The following is a 13111-nucleotide window of genomic DNA, read 5'->3' on the forward strand; positions in this document are numbered from 1 at the left end:
GGGAACATAAAGGGTGCATGAATTCGTTCCTCGTATTAGATTCTTGCCTATTGACCAGGCAAGATGGTGGCCAAACGGGCGTCAAAGTGGTTTCCCCAACTCAACTCTCATCCGTGGTGGCCGCACCATAAAGGGAACACCATATCATGTTACGTCTCATCAGTTGGTGACGGATGTCGGAAGAGTCATCTTTGGCAAACAAGATACGGTCATTAAAAGGTAAATAAAAGAAGAATCCAGTGTCTTGTGTGTGTTCATCTTTCATTAACGGAATGGAAATTGTCCTCGTTACCAGAAGGTTGGACAAGAACATCAGACATGTTTCAGCTCAGTCCCAGGCAATTATTGGGGTGTTTCCCAAACGATCCTCTACACGCCCCATAGTTGGCGGAGAAACAGATATCTTACAGTCGATGGCATCTTTGGCCTTATCTAGATCTTTGACAATCTATTTAGTTACGAAATATGACAAGTCTTCAAAACGGCTCTGAGATTCTCAAAAAGTTGTTTTTTTGTGATAGCTCTATATATAAAAAAGGTATAGAGTTGACCCAATATCAACCATGATAAGAGATAATACAATATTGACTGCACTACTGAAGCCGTAAACGACCCCGACCTGAAGAATCAAATCTGGTCAAAGACGACCATGCCTAGAACAACTTTTTGGACTAATCAGGTGACAATTGCCATAGAGATTTTCCAAGGCTCTCTGGAGGAACCATCAGAGAAGGCAGATGCTGACCAATATGGGAGAGATCTGGTCTTACGAACACACAAGATTAGTCAACGTATGGCCAACAGAGATCCTTCTCGGCACTGAAAGAACCAGGATTCATGGGCCGTGTTTGCATATTTTTTGCCCAGAACATGAGTAGATCACCAGGTGAAGATCCGTCTGTTAGTTTAAATTCAGCCTTAGGCTAGATCAGGGATTTCATTTGATAGTGTTCTAACTATTTATGGATTACTTTTTGAGTATGGATCTGGTTTTCTTGGAGAAATCCTAATTTTCTTAATGAAAATTTAGATTTTTTTTTTTTCTTTTTAAGAAAAAAAAAAAGAAAAATATATTTTTCATATTTTTTTTTTCACCCTCTCCTTCAAGCCAGGGAGTCATTCCCTGACCCTAGGATTAATTTAAAATTCAGTCATGCTTTTTGGTTACACTGGCACCCGCAGGATTTATTTTTTTTTCCTACAAAAATATAAAATTTTTAATGGGACTGATAAATCATCAGATATAAAATCTCAACACTGGACCCTTCGATTTATTTTCCTTTAGTATGAGCCCGGGAGGCAGCCATTTTGTTGGACTCCTAATAAAATTACCAGGAGGAACATCAGAACAGCCCGCAACGTACATGCGCAACAGAGTAACTTCAGTCAGTGCACTCGTTAGCGCCAAAAACAACCGTTCAGACATCAGCGTGACAACCAATATCCACAGAAGCCTCAGTCCTGACACCACAGAGGGAAATATAGAACCGGTCTTAACTTTTCGAAACCATATCGTGAGCAAAATGGCCGCCCTTTGCTGTTGGAGGCAACGAACCAATAAATACAGTAATTTCAGCGAAGCGCATGAAGGAACATTTTGGATAACATTGACCTCTGAAGCGAAAGGGTGGAGTCAAGTGAGGCGGGGCCTGGTCTGACACGGAGCCTGAGACTAGTCAGGGGCCTAATGTGTAGGAGGAACCTTCAAGAGTTGGAAAAGGACTGGCCTGTGGTTTCATAAAGCGAGAGGTATTTTATATATAAAAAAAAAAAAAATTTACATATCAAAATCAATCAAAAGCATTTAACAAATAATAAAATATTCAAGAAAAACAGGAATAAAAAAAAAAAAAAAAGACAGACGCTACAAGCAAAACAAGGGAAGTCACCAGCAGATGGGAAACGTTCCATAGGTAAGTTAAACCAAATCTCTCTCTCTATATATATATATTTATTTATAAATTTCTATATTACAGAGAACAGGAAAACGGGTGAAAAATCCAAGGAAATGGTTAAAAGAGGAGGAGTCTGCGCTGAATAGATACTTCTCTCTCATATATAAACCCGTATCTCTTCCTCGTCAAACACAACCCGGCGAGAGGTTAATTCATTTGCAGTGGTAAGGGTGCCATCATATATATATATATATATATTTATTTTTTTTGACCCATTAAAAGGAGGGCTCCTCTTAGACCTCAGTCAGTTTTACCCCAGATTCTTCTTCCAATCATCTCAGTGGGACTTTAATAAGTGAACTGCACCAGGTATCCCCCCAACAGTGTTATGTCTTTTTACCCTCAAACCCGCCTCCAATACTCTACCCTCCCCCATATAGACTGAAACGATGCTCTCCACCTTACACAAGGTGCCTCCGCGTACGGGCATCCGGTCCGAGCATCTACCACAGCTTTTTAATGAAGACTTTACGATCAAGAATCACAATCACTTGCATGAGGTCCACCCTCCCTCCCCCCTCCCGCAGATACTTTCCAACATACCCATTCAATAATACAGCATTAGCCTGGTCAGCGCCCCTCTGTCACACAGAGAGCACCCACACACACTATTTTCAATAGCAGAGAACCACTCTGAACTTAATTTAAAAAATACAATTAAAAAATTAAAAATGCACACAGTGCCCCACTTGCAAAGATAAAAAAATCCCCCCAAAATTAATACCAGCCCCCCCCCCCAACCCTCAGAGTCACAAATTCAAGATTTCAGAATAAATATTCCTGATAAAAATTACAAAAAAAGAGGAAAAAAAAAAATAAATGAAATAAAAATCAGAGACATGTAGAATCCTGCATCCTGATTGGCTGTTCCCACGAAAAGGAGAACGGGATCTGTGTAAACAAGGCCTGTGATTGGCTGGAGAGCGTGAAATATGAGCTGCCGATCCGTTAACTGGCTCGTCTCCCTCCTACCCTCCCTCTCGTTTCGTGGTTCTCAGTTGCGATTGGCTGGTTAAGTAGCACCGCCCCTCTCGTCCCTGGTCCTGGGAAGAGGGGAGAGTTTTGATTGGCTGGCTCGGCAGAGGAGGGGGGGAGGAGACTGTTGCAGGAGCAGAAGGAGCAAAGGCTCACCGTGTGCTTGGTGGGGTCTAAAGCAAACAAAAAAAAAAAAAATAGTAAGAAAAGCCAAAAAGTTTATTAACCCCTTAAAGGGATTGTCCATAGTGAATATTTCCCTAACAAAATGCTGCCAATGTGTCAACTACTGTTTAAATTGGTATGTTAGCACGCGGTAGGTAACACACAGATGGCAATATGGCTGCAGGATCGGACTACAAATAAACCTCTAGTTAACTACGGAGACACAGGTTTGCATCGGAGCTGTAGACAGAAAACTATAGATTGTTTTAATTAATTTCAATTTTTTTTTATATGCATTGTAACAATAAATATTGCACAGGTAGACACAGCCTTTTAGGAACACCGGTTTTGGTTTTTTTGCCCTCCTGCATTACATCAGTCGTACCTTTATTTTTAGGATGACGTAGCTGTACAAGGCATTTGGGCATGTTGTACATTTGTGCTCTATTCGATTATAAAAAATGCTTATCGTTGGGTTTTCTAAACTGGATCAACAATTTTAATATACTTAAAACAATAATCCTAACCTATTTCCATATGGAAATTCTGAGTTAATAGAGGAAGGTCCTCTATTCAAAAATTTTTTATATGAACTGCGTAATGCTTCATTTCCCCTGTGGTGGCGCTGCAGGAAAATGAAACACTTACTGCCTCACAGATTACAGGTGATCACAAGGGGTCAGGGCAAGGACCCCTTTGATTTTTTTTTTTTAAATTAATTTTGGCATGTACAAAGTTTATTTTTGATTGTTTTTTTTTTTTAAGATAGTTTACCAATTATAACAAAACACCATGTTATGTCTTGTATGGATAGATAAAATCAGGATATTAAAAAAAAAAAAAAAAGTTTTTTTTTTTTTTTTTAGCGCAGGCATATTTCTATATAATATGCCTGTGCTAAAAAAAAATAAAAAAAAATTTAGAAGAACAGACATCTGTTAGGGCATACTTTTAGATATGCCCTAACATGCACGGATACAGGACTATACACAGTAGTAAGCCCATCCAGAAATGACATCTAATGTGTCACTATATGAAGACTATTATTGGGCTGGGGTTAAAAGTAGGAACTCGTTTTCCCTTTGTCGGGACTGCGATCGACGTTTGTACGGACTATAGAAATGGGCACCTCCCGGGTCCCAGCTCCTCACCAGATGAAAGCTGTCGTACATCTGCATAAGTTCTTCCATTTTGTACTGCTCCAGAATGACCACGTTGTTTGTAGAGCAGCTGGCTGCCCGAGCGCAAGTCTCACAGTGCACCAGGTAAGTGTTCTTACCCCCGATCTCACTAGTGACAAACAGGATGTTAAAAACTTCCACCTGTCGGAGAGAGAAATGTAACAGTGAGAGCCTGACGTCACCTCTGTGTCACCAAACCCCATGAATGGGCACTTACATCACACTCGTTGCAGTAATAGGCTGGTTCATCTTTGACTCTAGCTTGATAGGCAATTTTCTTCCCGCCACGAATGAGGCTGTCTCGCTGAATCTGACACCTCTTTATGGATTGTAAGAGACAATATCTAAAATAGGAGAAGGCTGAAGTAAGTAACAGGCAATACCTGCAACATGAAAGAGTAATTGAGAGATGGAACAATGGAGGTGTAAACAAAAGGAGACACCAGCGTAAAACACAAAGAGGAGATCAGCAGGTACAGAAAAACAGACGAGGAATCCATTAGAAGCGTGAAAAAGGTGGAAGAAAATTATAGAGTCAGAGATGGTAAAGTATGCGAGAGACAAGACTACTGAATGGGGATGAGACCAGGAGTCAGAATGCAAGAAACAGAAAATGTATGAGGGAAGTGGGAAAAGAGACTAAATAGATATAAAAGGGAAGAAGAGAAATTAGTAGAGGAAGGGCTAGATCAGACGAGTAGATGAAAAGGTAACGTAGAGGTAGGAATAGAGCGGAAGAGAAGGGAGCAGAGGAAGGAGGAGAAGTGTAGAGAAAGGAGTAGAGAAGATGAGCAGAGGAAGGAGGAGAAGTGTAGAGAAAGGAGTAGAGGAGATGAGCAGAGGAAGGAGGAGAAGTGTAGAGAAGATGAGCAGAGGAAGGAGGAGAAGTGTAGAGAAGATGAGCAGAGGAAGGAGGAGAAGTGTAGAGAAAGGAGTAGAGGAGATGAGCAGAGGAAGGAGGAGAAGTGTAGAGAAGATGAGCAGAGGAAGGAGGAGAAGTGTAGAGAAAGGAGTAGAGAAGATGAGCAGAGGAAGGAGGAGAAGTGTAGAGAAAGGAGTAGAGAAGATGAGCAGAGGAAGGAGGAGAAGTGTAGAGAAAGGAGTAGAGAAGATGAGCAGAGGAAGGAGGAGAAGTGTAGAGAAAGGAGTAGAGAAGATGAGCAGAGGAAGGAGGAGAAGTGTAGAGAAAGGAGTAGAGAAGATGAGCAGAGGAAGGGGTAGAGAGGAAGTGTAGAGAAAGGGCCCGGGAAAACAAACAAAGAACGGGATCAGGAAAAAAAAAAAAAGGGAGGTTGGAAAACCCACAGGAGATAACCAGAGACAGTGAGAAAGTGACTATTTAGTCCTTTTGTGCCTCTTTAGAAGGAGATAAAAGAGCAGACAAATGTCTTGAATGAAAAGCATACAAAGATAGAATGAATAGTAAATGTGCAGTATGGAATGGAGGAGCAGCAGGAAAAGACAGAGAACAGTAGACTAATGAGCAGGATGAACGGATGGTAAGAGAAGAGGGAAATGACCAGCCAGTACTGTGGGTGGACACAAGGGGATCATTAGTCCCTCACTTTATCATGCGGTACAGGTCCGGGTCCGTGATTTTCACAGTTCGGGACACATTCCACGACACGTGGATCATGGGCACAATGGATTTCACGTTCTTGACCTCATTCCACTCAAAACGTTCCAGAGCCAGCTGGTACTGGTAAGCTGTAAGGGGACAGGAGAGGTCATGTGACGAGGCCTGTTCAGAAGACTGGGTCACGGCACAGAGAACACCTCACCCGGATAAAATGCTCAAGGTGGTCCTCCAACCCTCCCACATATCTCCATACAAGCAGAGAGAGTCCTTCCAAAGTTAAATATGTATTTTATAGGATATTTTGGTCTGTGTGTACATTTTTGAATGCTTTGCTGTATGTATATAAACGTTTCATGTGCCACACTTCGTAAAGTGACAATAAGATGACTTACGTGTCAGGGGCCCAACGTTCCAGGCAATGTTGTTACACCACCCTGTGGCCTGCACCCAGTGAACAGTCCCTGCGTTTATCCAGACAAGATCTCCGGGCCGCTGTACAAACCGATACACTGGAATATCCGTTTTGTAAAGATCCTCCAAGACCGGCCACCATGAGCCTGTCAGGTAATCCAGGTTATGCCTGGGAAAGAGAAATTTAGAACCAGTAAAATAACATTCGACATGAGATCGCCTTCTAGTGGTACTATCTGGGAGTGCAGGAGTCTCACCTATCACAGAAGGCACTGATTTTCTCCCAGTAATTTTCATGTACAGCGAACCACTCGCAGTCCCCGGGACCAATGTTGATATTCACCGAGCAGAAGTTGTTATTTTCCTGATGTCCTGGAGAGACAAAAAGTATAAACAGGTTCTTGTTTTTAATTTGTTTAAGAAGTGGAGCCTCAATTGTTGATTCTGCCAAATTTGAAGAGAGAAACGGGAGGAGACCCAGTCGAGAAATATTTAGCAAGGGACAGCTGGTTAGCAGTATAGAGGACATGACGCGGTATAGGGATAGTACCTGGTGTTCGACTTCCTGGGACCTTCATGTAGAGCTGCACGGTGTTCATCCCCAGGATTGTATGACCAACGTGACTTAACATGTTGGCGTTGGATGTCACACGCATGAAGGACGGCAACTTCAGCAGCTCCTGCAACTGAGGCTTCCACCTGCACAACAGGACAGAGAGATGAAGGGAAGAACATGGTCCGTAGTGTCCGGGACAATACAGAGCGACCTGTGCCAGGGGCGGATCGATCGGCAAGTATCAGGTTAATACTCACCTTTTAGGATCAGAGAGGTCAATGTTGGTTCCAAATTTGATAATATGAGGGGTCTTGTGCTCTGGGTTTGTGCTAAAAATAGAGAACGGTCAATTATTAAAATTACTCTGGATCTTCATTGTAAGAGACATGATTTTCATGCATGTATAATGATCATATATTCTTGATCGGGTTAATTGTGGGAAATCTCAAAAAAAAAAATCATGTTTCCAGGATATATGGGGAGGGGGGAGAAGAGCGGCCTATGAACAATGAAGCGGAAACCTAGAACGATAGCCCACGTAATAATCTAAAAACAAGGAAACTGGAAAATTTTTGGATAAATATTGATCAAATAAAAAATTTTCGGACCAGAATGTGTTATGTGCCGGTTGCGTCATATTTGACAGGAAAAATAAAGATGGGCCTCTACTTATCCCGTCAAAACGACGGACACGGATCTTGACGGACCCTCCTGTAGTCCGTTGGGCACCCGTGGGATCTGATTGATGGATCCGGCAGTGTTGTGGCTTCTGTTATGTACACAGCCGAATACGGATACAATATGATCTGTAATACGTCCATATCGCGGATCTGTATTATTTACGCTTACAAATAGGATACTGGGAAACTGGCGACGGCGGTTCATCCGCACTCCTGTGCCGTCCCCACGTGTTCCTTCTAATAGGACCGCTTACCTGGGGGGTGGGTTTTCTGTGGTACTGTCGGGTTCGGTGGCCTCATCGTCGCTGTCTTTGTCCTCCTACATGGAGATAAAGGAAAGAAACATAAGATCAGATGCCGAGAAGGCGAAAGCGATCACGGTCACGAAAAAAACAGGGAGATCTAAATTTTAAATGGAAAACTTCCAGAATACATTAAAAAGGTGACACATCCATTGGTCTAATCATCTTTACATTATATTACAATATTAAAGAGGTTTTCTATGAAAGACCACCACTTTTAAAAAAAAAAAAAAAAATTAGCTGCGAGTCTGTCTTCTCTATGGTCAGCCACACATTTCTGCTGCAGCGGCCACTGCAGGTCAAATGTAGAATTACATGTAACGTATAGATGCGCCGGGTCCTCAAGAGAGGCCTAAGACCACGTATCGGATGATATATTTAGTAATTGCCACCACTGTAGTAACAACCGCACTACACACACCCACCTGTAGAGACTCTTGGAAAGATGAGGCCTGGTACTGGGCATATTTGGCGATTGTTGTATGGGAACGGCTGCTCTCGCAATGCCAAACTTGGTGAGTGCCAGAAGGATCCCAGTTTTCGTCGGACGGCTGCTGAACCTGAGTACGGACCTCTACTGTGTGGTCTCCGTTAGCCTCCACCAGGGTCTTCGTAGAGAAGAGGCCAAGGTCTAGTGATGAAATAAGTGTGAGGATGGGAGGATCAGCACGGTGAAAGACAGACCATAAACCAGTGGAGCTTCACGATTACGTAAACAGCGCCGCTCAAAGTGAACACATCGTAGAGCAACGGGCACAGTGCCCACTACATTAACCCTTTGTGTATCTTAAATACGCCCTTGACTAAAGTTCTCCAGTATTATGACAAATGCAAAAGTGAAAGGTCCAAGTTTATAACGTGTCACTGGGAAACTCACTCAGTCTCAGGGATCCAGCCAGCCCACGAATCACTGTGATCGGGTTCTTGGGATCAGTGCAGAACTGGAGCAGAACCGGCGAAAAGGCGTCTCTCTTACTCTCCAGCTGGAAATGTAGAAGTATACAGTTACTATAAAGCCCAAAATAGTTACATTATTCTATTGTCACACTGCAGGGGGAGGAGTAGACTCATAGCTCTCTGCTGTATATATCACCCCGCAGGAGGAGGAGTAGTCTCATAGCTCTCTTCTATATATATCACCCTGCAGGAGGAGGAGTCTCATAGCTCTCTTCTATATGTATCACCCTGCAGGAGGAGGAGTAGACTCATAGCTCTCTGCTGTATATATCACCCCGCAGGAGGAGGAGTAGACTCATAGCTCTCTTCTATATATATCACCCTGCAGGGGGAGGAGCCGACTCATAGCTCTCTTCTATATATATCACCCTGCAGGAGGAGGAGTAGTCTCATAGCTCTCTTCTGTATATATCACCCTGCAGGAGGAGTAGACTCATAGCTCTCTTCTATATGTATCACCCTGCAGGAGGAGGAGTAGACTCATAGCTCTCTGCTGTATATATCACCCCGCAGGAGGAGGAGTAGACTCATAGCTCTCTTCTATATATATCACCCTGCAGGAGGAGGAGTAGTCTCATAGCTCTCTTCTATATATATCACCCTGCAGGAGGAGGAGTAGTCTCATAGCTCTCTTCTATATATATCACCCTGCAGGAGGAGGAGTAGACTCATAGCTCTCTTCTATATGTATCACCCTGCAGGAGGAGGAGTAGACTCATAGCTCTCTTCTATATATATCACCCTGCAGGAGGATTAGTAGACTCATAGCTCTCTTCTATATATATATCACCCTGCAGGAGGAGGAGTAGACTCATAGCTCTCTTCTATATGTATCACCCTGCAGGAGGAGGAGTAGACTCATAGCTCTCTTCTATATATATCACCCTGCAGGAGGATTAGTAGACTCATAGCTCTCTACTATATGTATCCCCCTGCAGGAGGAGGAGTAGACTCATAGCTCTCTTCTATATATATATCACCCTGCAGGAGGAGGAGTAGTCTCATAGCTCTCTTCTATATATATCACCCTGCAGGAGGAGGAGTAGTCTCATAGCTCTCTTCTATATATATCACCCTGCAGGAGGAGGAGTAGTCTCATAGCTCTCTTCTATATATATCACCCTGCAGGAGGAGGAGTAGTCTCATAGCTCTCTTCTATATATATCACCCTGCAGGAGGAGTAGACTCATAGCTCTCTTCTATATGTATCACCCTGCAGGAGAAGTAGTAGACTCATAGCTCTCTTCTATATGTATCACCCTGCAGGAGGAGGAGTAGTCTCATAGCTCTCTTCTATATGTATCACCCTGCAGGAGGAGTAGACTCATAGCTCTCTTCTATATGTATCACCCTGCAGGAGAAGTAGTAGACTCATAGCTCTCTTCTATATATATCACCCTGCAGGAGGAGGAGTAGTCTCATAGCTCTCTTCTATATGTATCACCCTGCAGGAGGAGTAGACTCATAGCTCTCTTCTATATATATCACCCTGCAGGAGGAGGAGTAGTCTCATAGCTCTCTGCTGTATATATCACCCCGCAGGAGGAGGAGTAGTCTCATAGCTCTCTTCTATATGTATCACCCTGCAGGAGGAGTAGACTCATAGCTCTCTTCTATATATATCACCCTGCAGGAGGAGGAGTAGTCTCATAGCTCTCTTCTATATATATCACCCTGCAGGAGGAGGAGTAGTCTCATAGCTCTCTTCTATATATATATCACCCTGCAGGAGGAGGAGTAGTCTCATAGCTCTCTTCTATATATATCACACTGCAGGAGGAGGAGTAGACTCATAGCTCTCTCCTATATGTATCACCCTGCAGGAGGAGGAGTAGACTCATAGCTCTCTTCTATATGTATCACCCTGCAGGAGGAGGAGTAGTCTCATAGCCCTCTTCTATATGTATCACCCTGCAGGAGGAGGAGTAGTCTCATGGCTCTCTTCTATATATATCACCCTGCAGGAGGAGGAGTAGTCTCATAGCTCTCTTCTATATATATCACCCTGCAGGAGGAGGAGTAGACTCATAGCCCTCTTCTATATGTATCACCCTGCAGGAGGAGGAGTAGTCTCATGGCTCTCTTCTATATGTATCACCCTGCAGGAGGAGGAGTAGTAGTCTCATAGCTCTCTTCTATCTATATCACCCTGCAGGAGAAGGAGTAGTCTCATAGCTCTCTTCTATATATATATATATCACCCTGCAGGAGGAGGAGTAGTCTCATAGCTCTCTTCTATATGTATCACCCTGCAGGAGGAGGAGTAGTAGTCTCATAGCTCTCTTCTATCTATATCACCCTGCAGGAGAAGGAGTAGTCTCATAGCTCTCTTCTATATATATATATATCACCCTGCAGGAGGAGGAGTAGTCTCATAGCTCTCTTCTATATATATCACCCTGCAGGAGGAGGAGTAGTCTCATAGCTCTCTTCTATATGTATCACCCTGCAGGAGGAGGAGTAGACTCATAGCTCTCTTCTATATGTATCACCCTGCAGGAGGAGGAGTAGTCTCATAGCTCTCTTCTATATATGTATCACCCTGCAGGAGGAGGAGTAGACTCATAGCTCTCTTCTATATATATCACCCTGCAGGAGGAGGAGTAGACTCATAGCTCTCTTCTATATGTATCACCCTGCAGGAGGAGGAGGAGTCTCATAGCTCTCTTCTATATGTATCACCCTGCAGGAGGAGGAGTAGACTCATAGCTCTCTTCTATCTGTATCACCCTGCAGGAGGAGGAGTAGACTCATAGCTCTTTTCTATATATATCACCCTGCAGGGGGAGGAGTAGGCTCATAGCTCTCTTCTATATGTATCACCCTGCAGGAGGAGGAGTAGTCTCATAGCTCTCTACTATATATATCATCCTGCAGGAGGAGGAGTAGACTCATAGCTCTCTTCTATATATATCACCCTGCAGGAGAAGGAGTAGACTCATAGCTCTCTTCTATATGTATCACCCTGCAGGAGGAGGAGTAGTCTCATAGCTCTCTTCTATATATATCACCCTGCAGGAGGAGGAGTAGACTCATAGCTCTCTTCTATATGTATCACCCTGCAGGGGGAGGAGTAGACTCATAGCTCTCTTCTATATATATCACCCTGCAGGAGAAGGAGTAGACTCATAGCTCTCTTCTATATGTATCACCCTGCAGGAGGAGGAGTAGTCTCATAGCTCTCTTCTATATATATCACCCTGCAGGAGGAGGAGTAGACTCATAGCTCTCTTCTATATGTATCACCCTGCAGGAGGAGGAGTAGACTCATAGCTCTCTTCTATATGTATCACCCTGCAGGAGGAGGAGTAGACTCATAGCTCTCTTCTATATATATCACCCTGCAGGAGGAGGAGTAGACTCATAGCTCTCTTCTATATATATCACCCTGCAGGAGGAGGAGTAGACTCATAGCTCTCTTCCATATATATCACCCTGCAGGAGGAGGAGTAGACTCATAGCTCTCTCCTATATGTATCACCCTGCAGGAGGAGTAGACTCATAGCTCTCTTCTATATATATATCACCCTGCAGGAGGAGGAGTAGACTCATAGCTCCCTTCTATATATAGATCACCCTGCAGGAGGAGGAGTAGACTCATAGCTCTCTTCTATATGTATCACCCTGCAGGAAGAGGAGTAGACTCATAGCTCTCTTCTATATGTATCACCCTGCAGGAGGAGGAATAGACTCATAGCTCTCTTCCATATATATCACCCTGCAGGAGGAGGAGTAGACTCATAGCTCTCTCCTATATGTATCACCCTGCAGGAGGAGTAGACTCATAGCTCTCTTCTATATGTATCACCCTGCAGGAGGAGGAGTAGACTCATAGCTCTCTTCTATATGTATCACCCTGCAGGAGGAGGAGTAGTCTCATAGCTCTCTTCTATATAGATCACCCTGCAGGAGGAGGAGTAGTCTCATAGCTCTCTTCTATATAGATCACCCTGCAGGAGGAGGAGTAGACTCATAGCTCTCTTCTATATGTATCACCCTGCAGGAGGAGGAGTAGTCTCATAGCTCTCTTCTATATAGATCACCCTGCAGGAGGAGGAGTAGTCTCATAGCTCTCTTCTATATAGATCACCCTGCAGGAGGAGGAGTAGTCTCATAGCTCTCTTCTATATATATCACACTGCAGGAGGAGGAGTAGTCTCATAGCTCTCTTCTATATGTATCACCCTGCAGGAGGAGGAGTCGTCTCATAGCTCTCTTCTATATATATATATCACTCTGCAGGAGGAGGAGTAGACTCATAGCTCTCTTCTATATATATATATCATCCTGCAGGAGCAGGAGTAGTCTCATAGCTCTCTTCTATATGTATCACCCTGCAGGAGGAGGAGT

General features: G+C 43.6%; 1 protein-coding gene across 6 annotated transcripts in view; it reads right to left on the reverse strand.

Moving 5' to 3' along the window:
- Positions 1-2692: 2692 nt before the first annotated feature.
- KDM6B (lysine demethylase 6B) overlaps positions 2693-13111 on the reverse strand; it is a 145707-nt gene continuing 135288 nt past the window's right edge. For all 6 annotated transcript variants that reach the window (XM_075859257.1, XM_075859255.1, XM_075859258.1 and 3 more), the window contains 11 exons: positions 8682-8787; positions 8230-8435; positions 7757-7821; positions 7080-7151; positions 6817-6965; positions 6524-6638; positions 6248-6435; positions 5842-5983; positions 4494-4620; positions 4247-4417; positions 2693-3103 (listed from right to left, as the gene is read on the reverse strand). In XM_075859257.1, coding sequence (XP_075715372.1) covers positions 3083-3103; positions 4247-4417; positions 4494-4620; positions 5842-5983; positions 6248-6435; positions 6524-6638; positions 6817-6965; positions 7080-7151; positions 7757-7821; positions 8230-8435; positions 8682-8787 — 1362 coding nt within the window. In that variant the 3' untranslated portion in view covers positions 2693-3082. The remainder of the gene's footprint in view (positions 3104-4246; positions 4418-4493; positions 4621-5841; positions 5984-6247; positions 6436-6523; positions 6639-6816; positions 6966-7079; positions 7152-7756; positions 7822-8229; positions 8436-8681; positions 8788-13111) is intronic.

Source organism: Rhinoderma darwinii, chromosome 3 (assembly GCF_050947455.1).
Source record: "Rhinoderma darwinii isolate aRhiDar2 chromosome 3, aRhiDar2.hap1, whole genome shotgun sequence".
Taxonomy (NCBI): domain Eukaryota; kingdom Metazoa; phylum Chordata; class Amphibia; order Anura; family Rhinodermatidae; genus Rhinoderma; species Rhinoderma darwinii.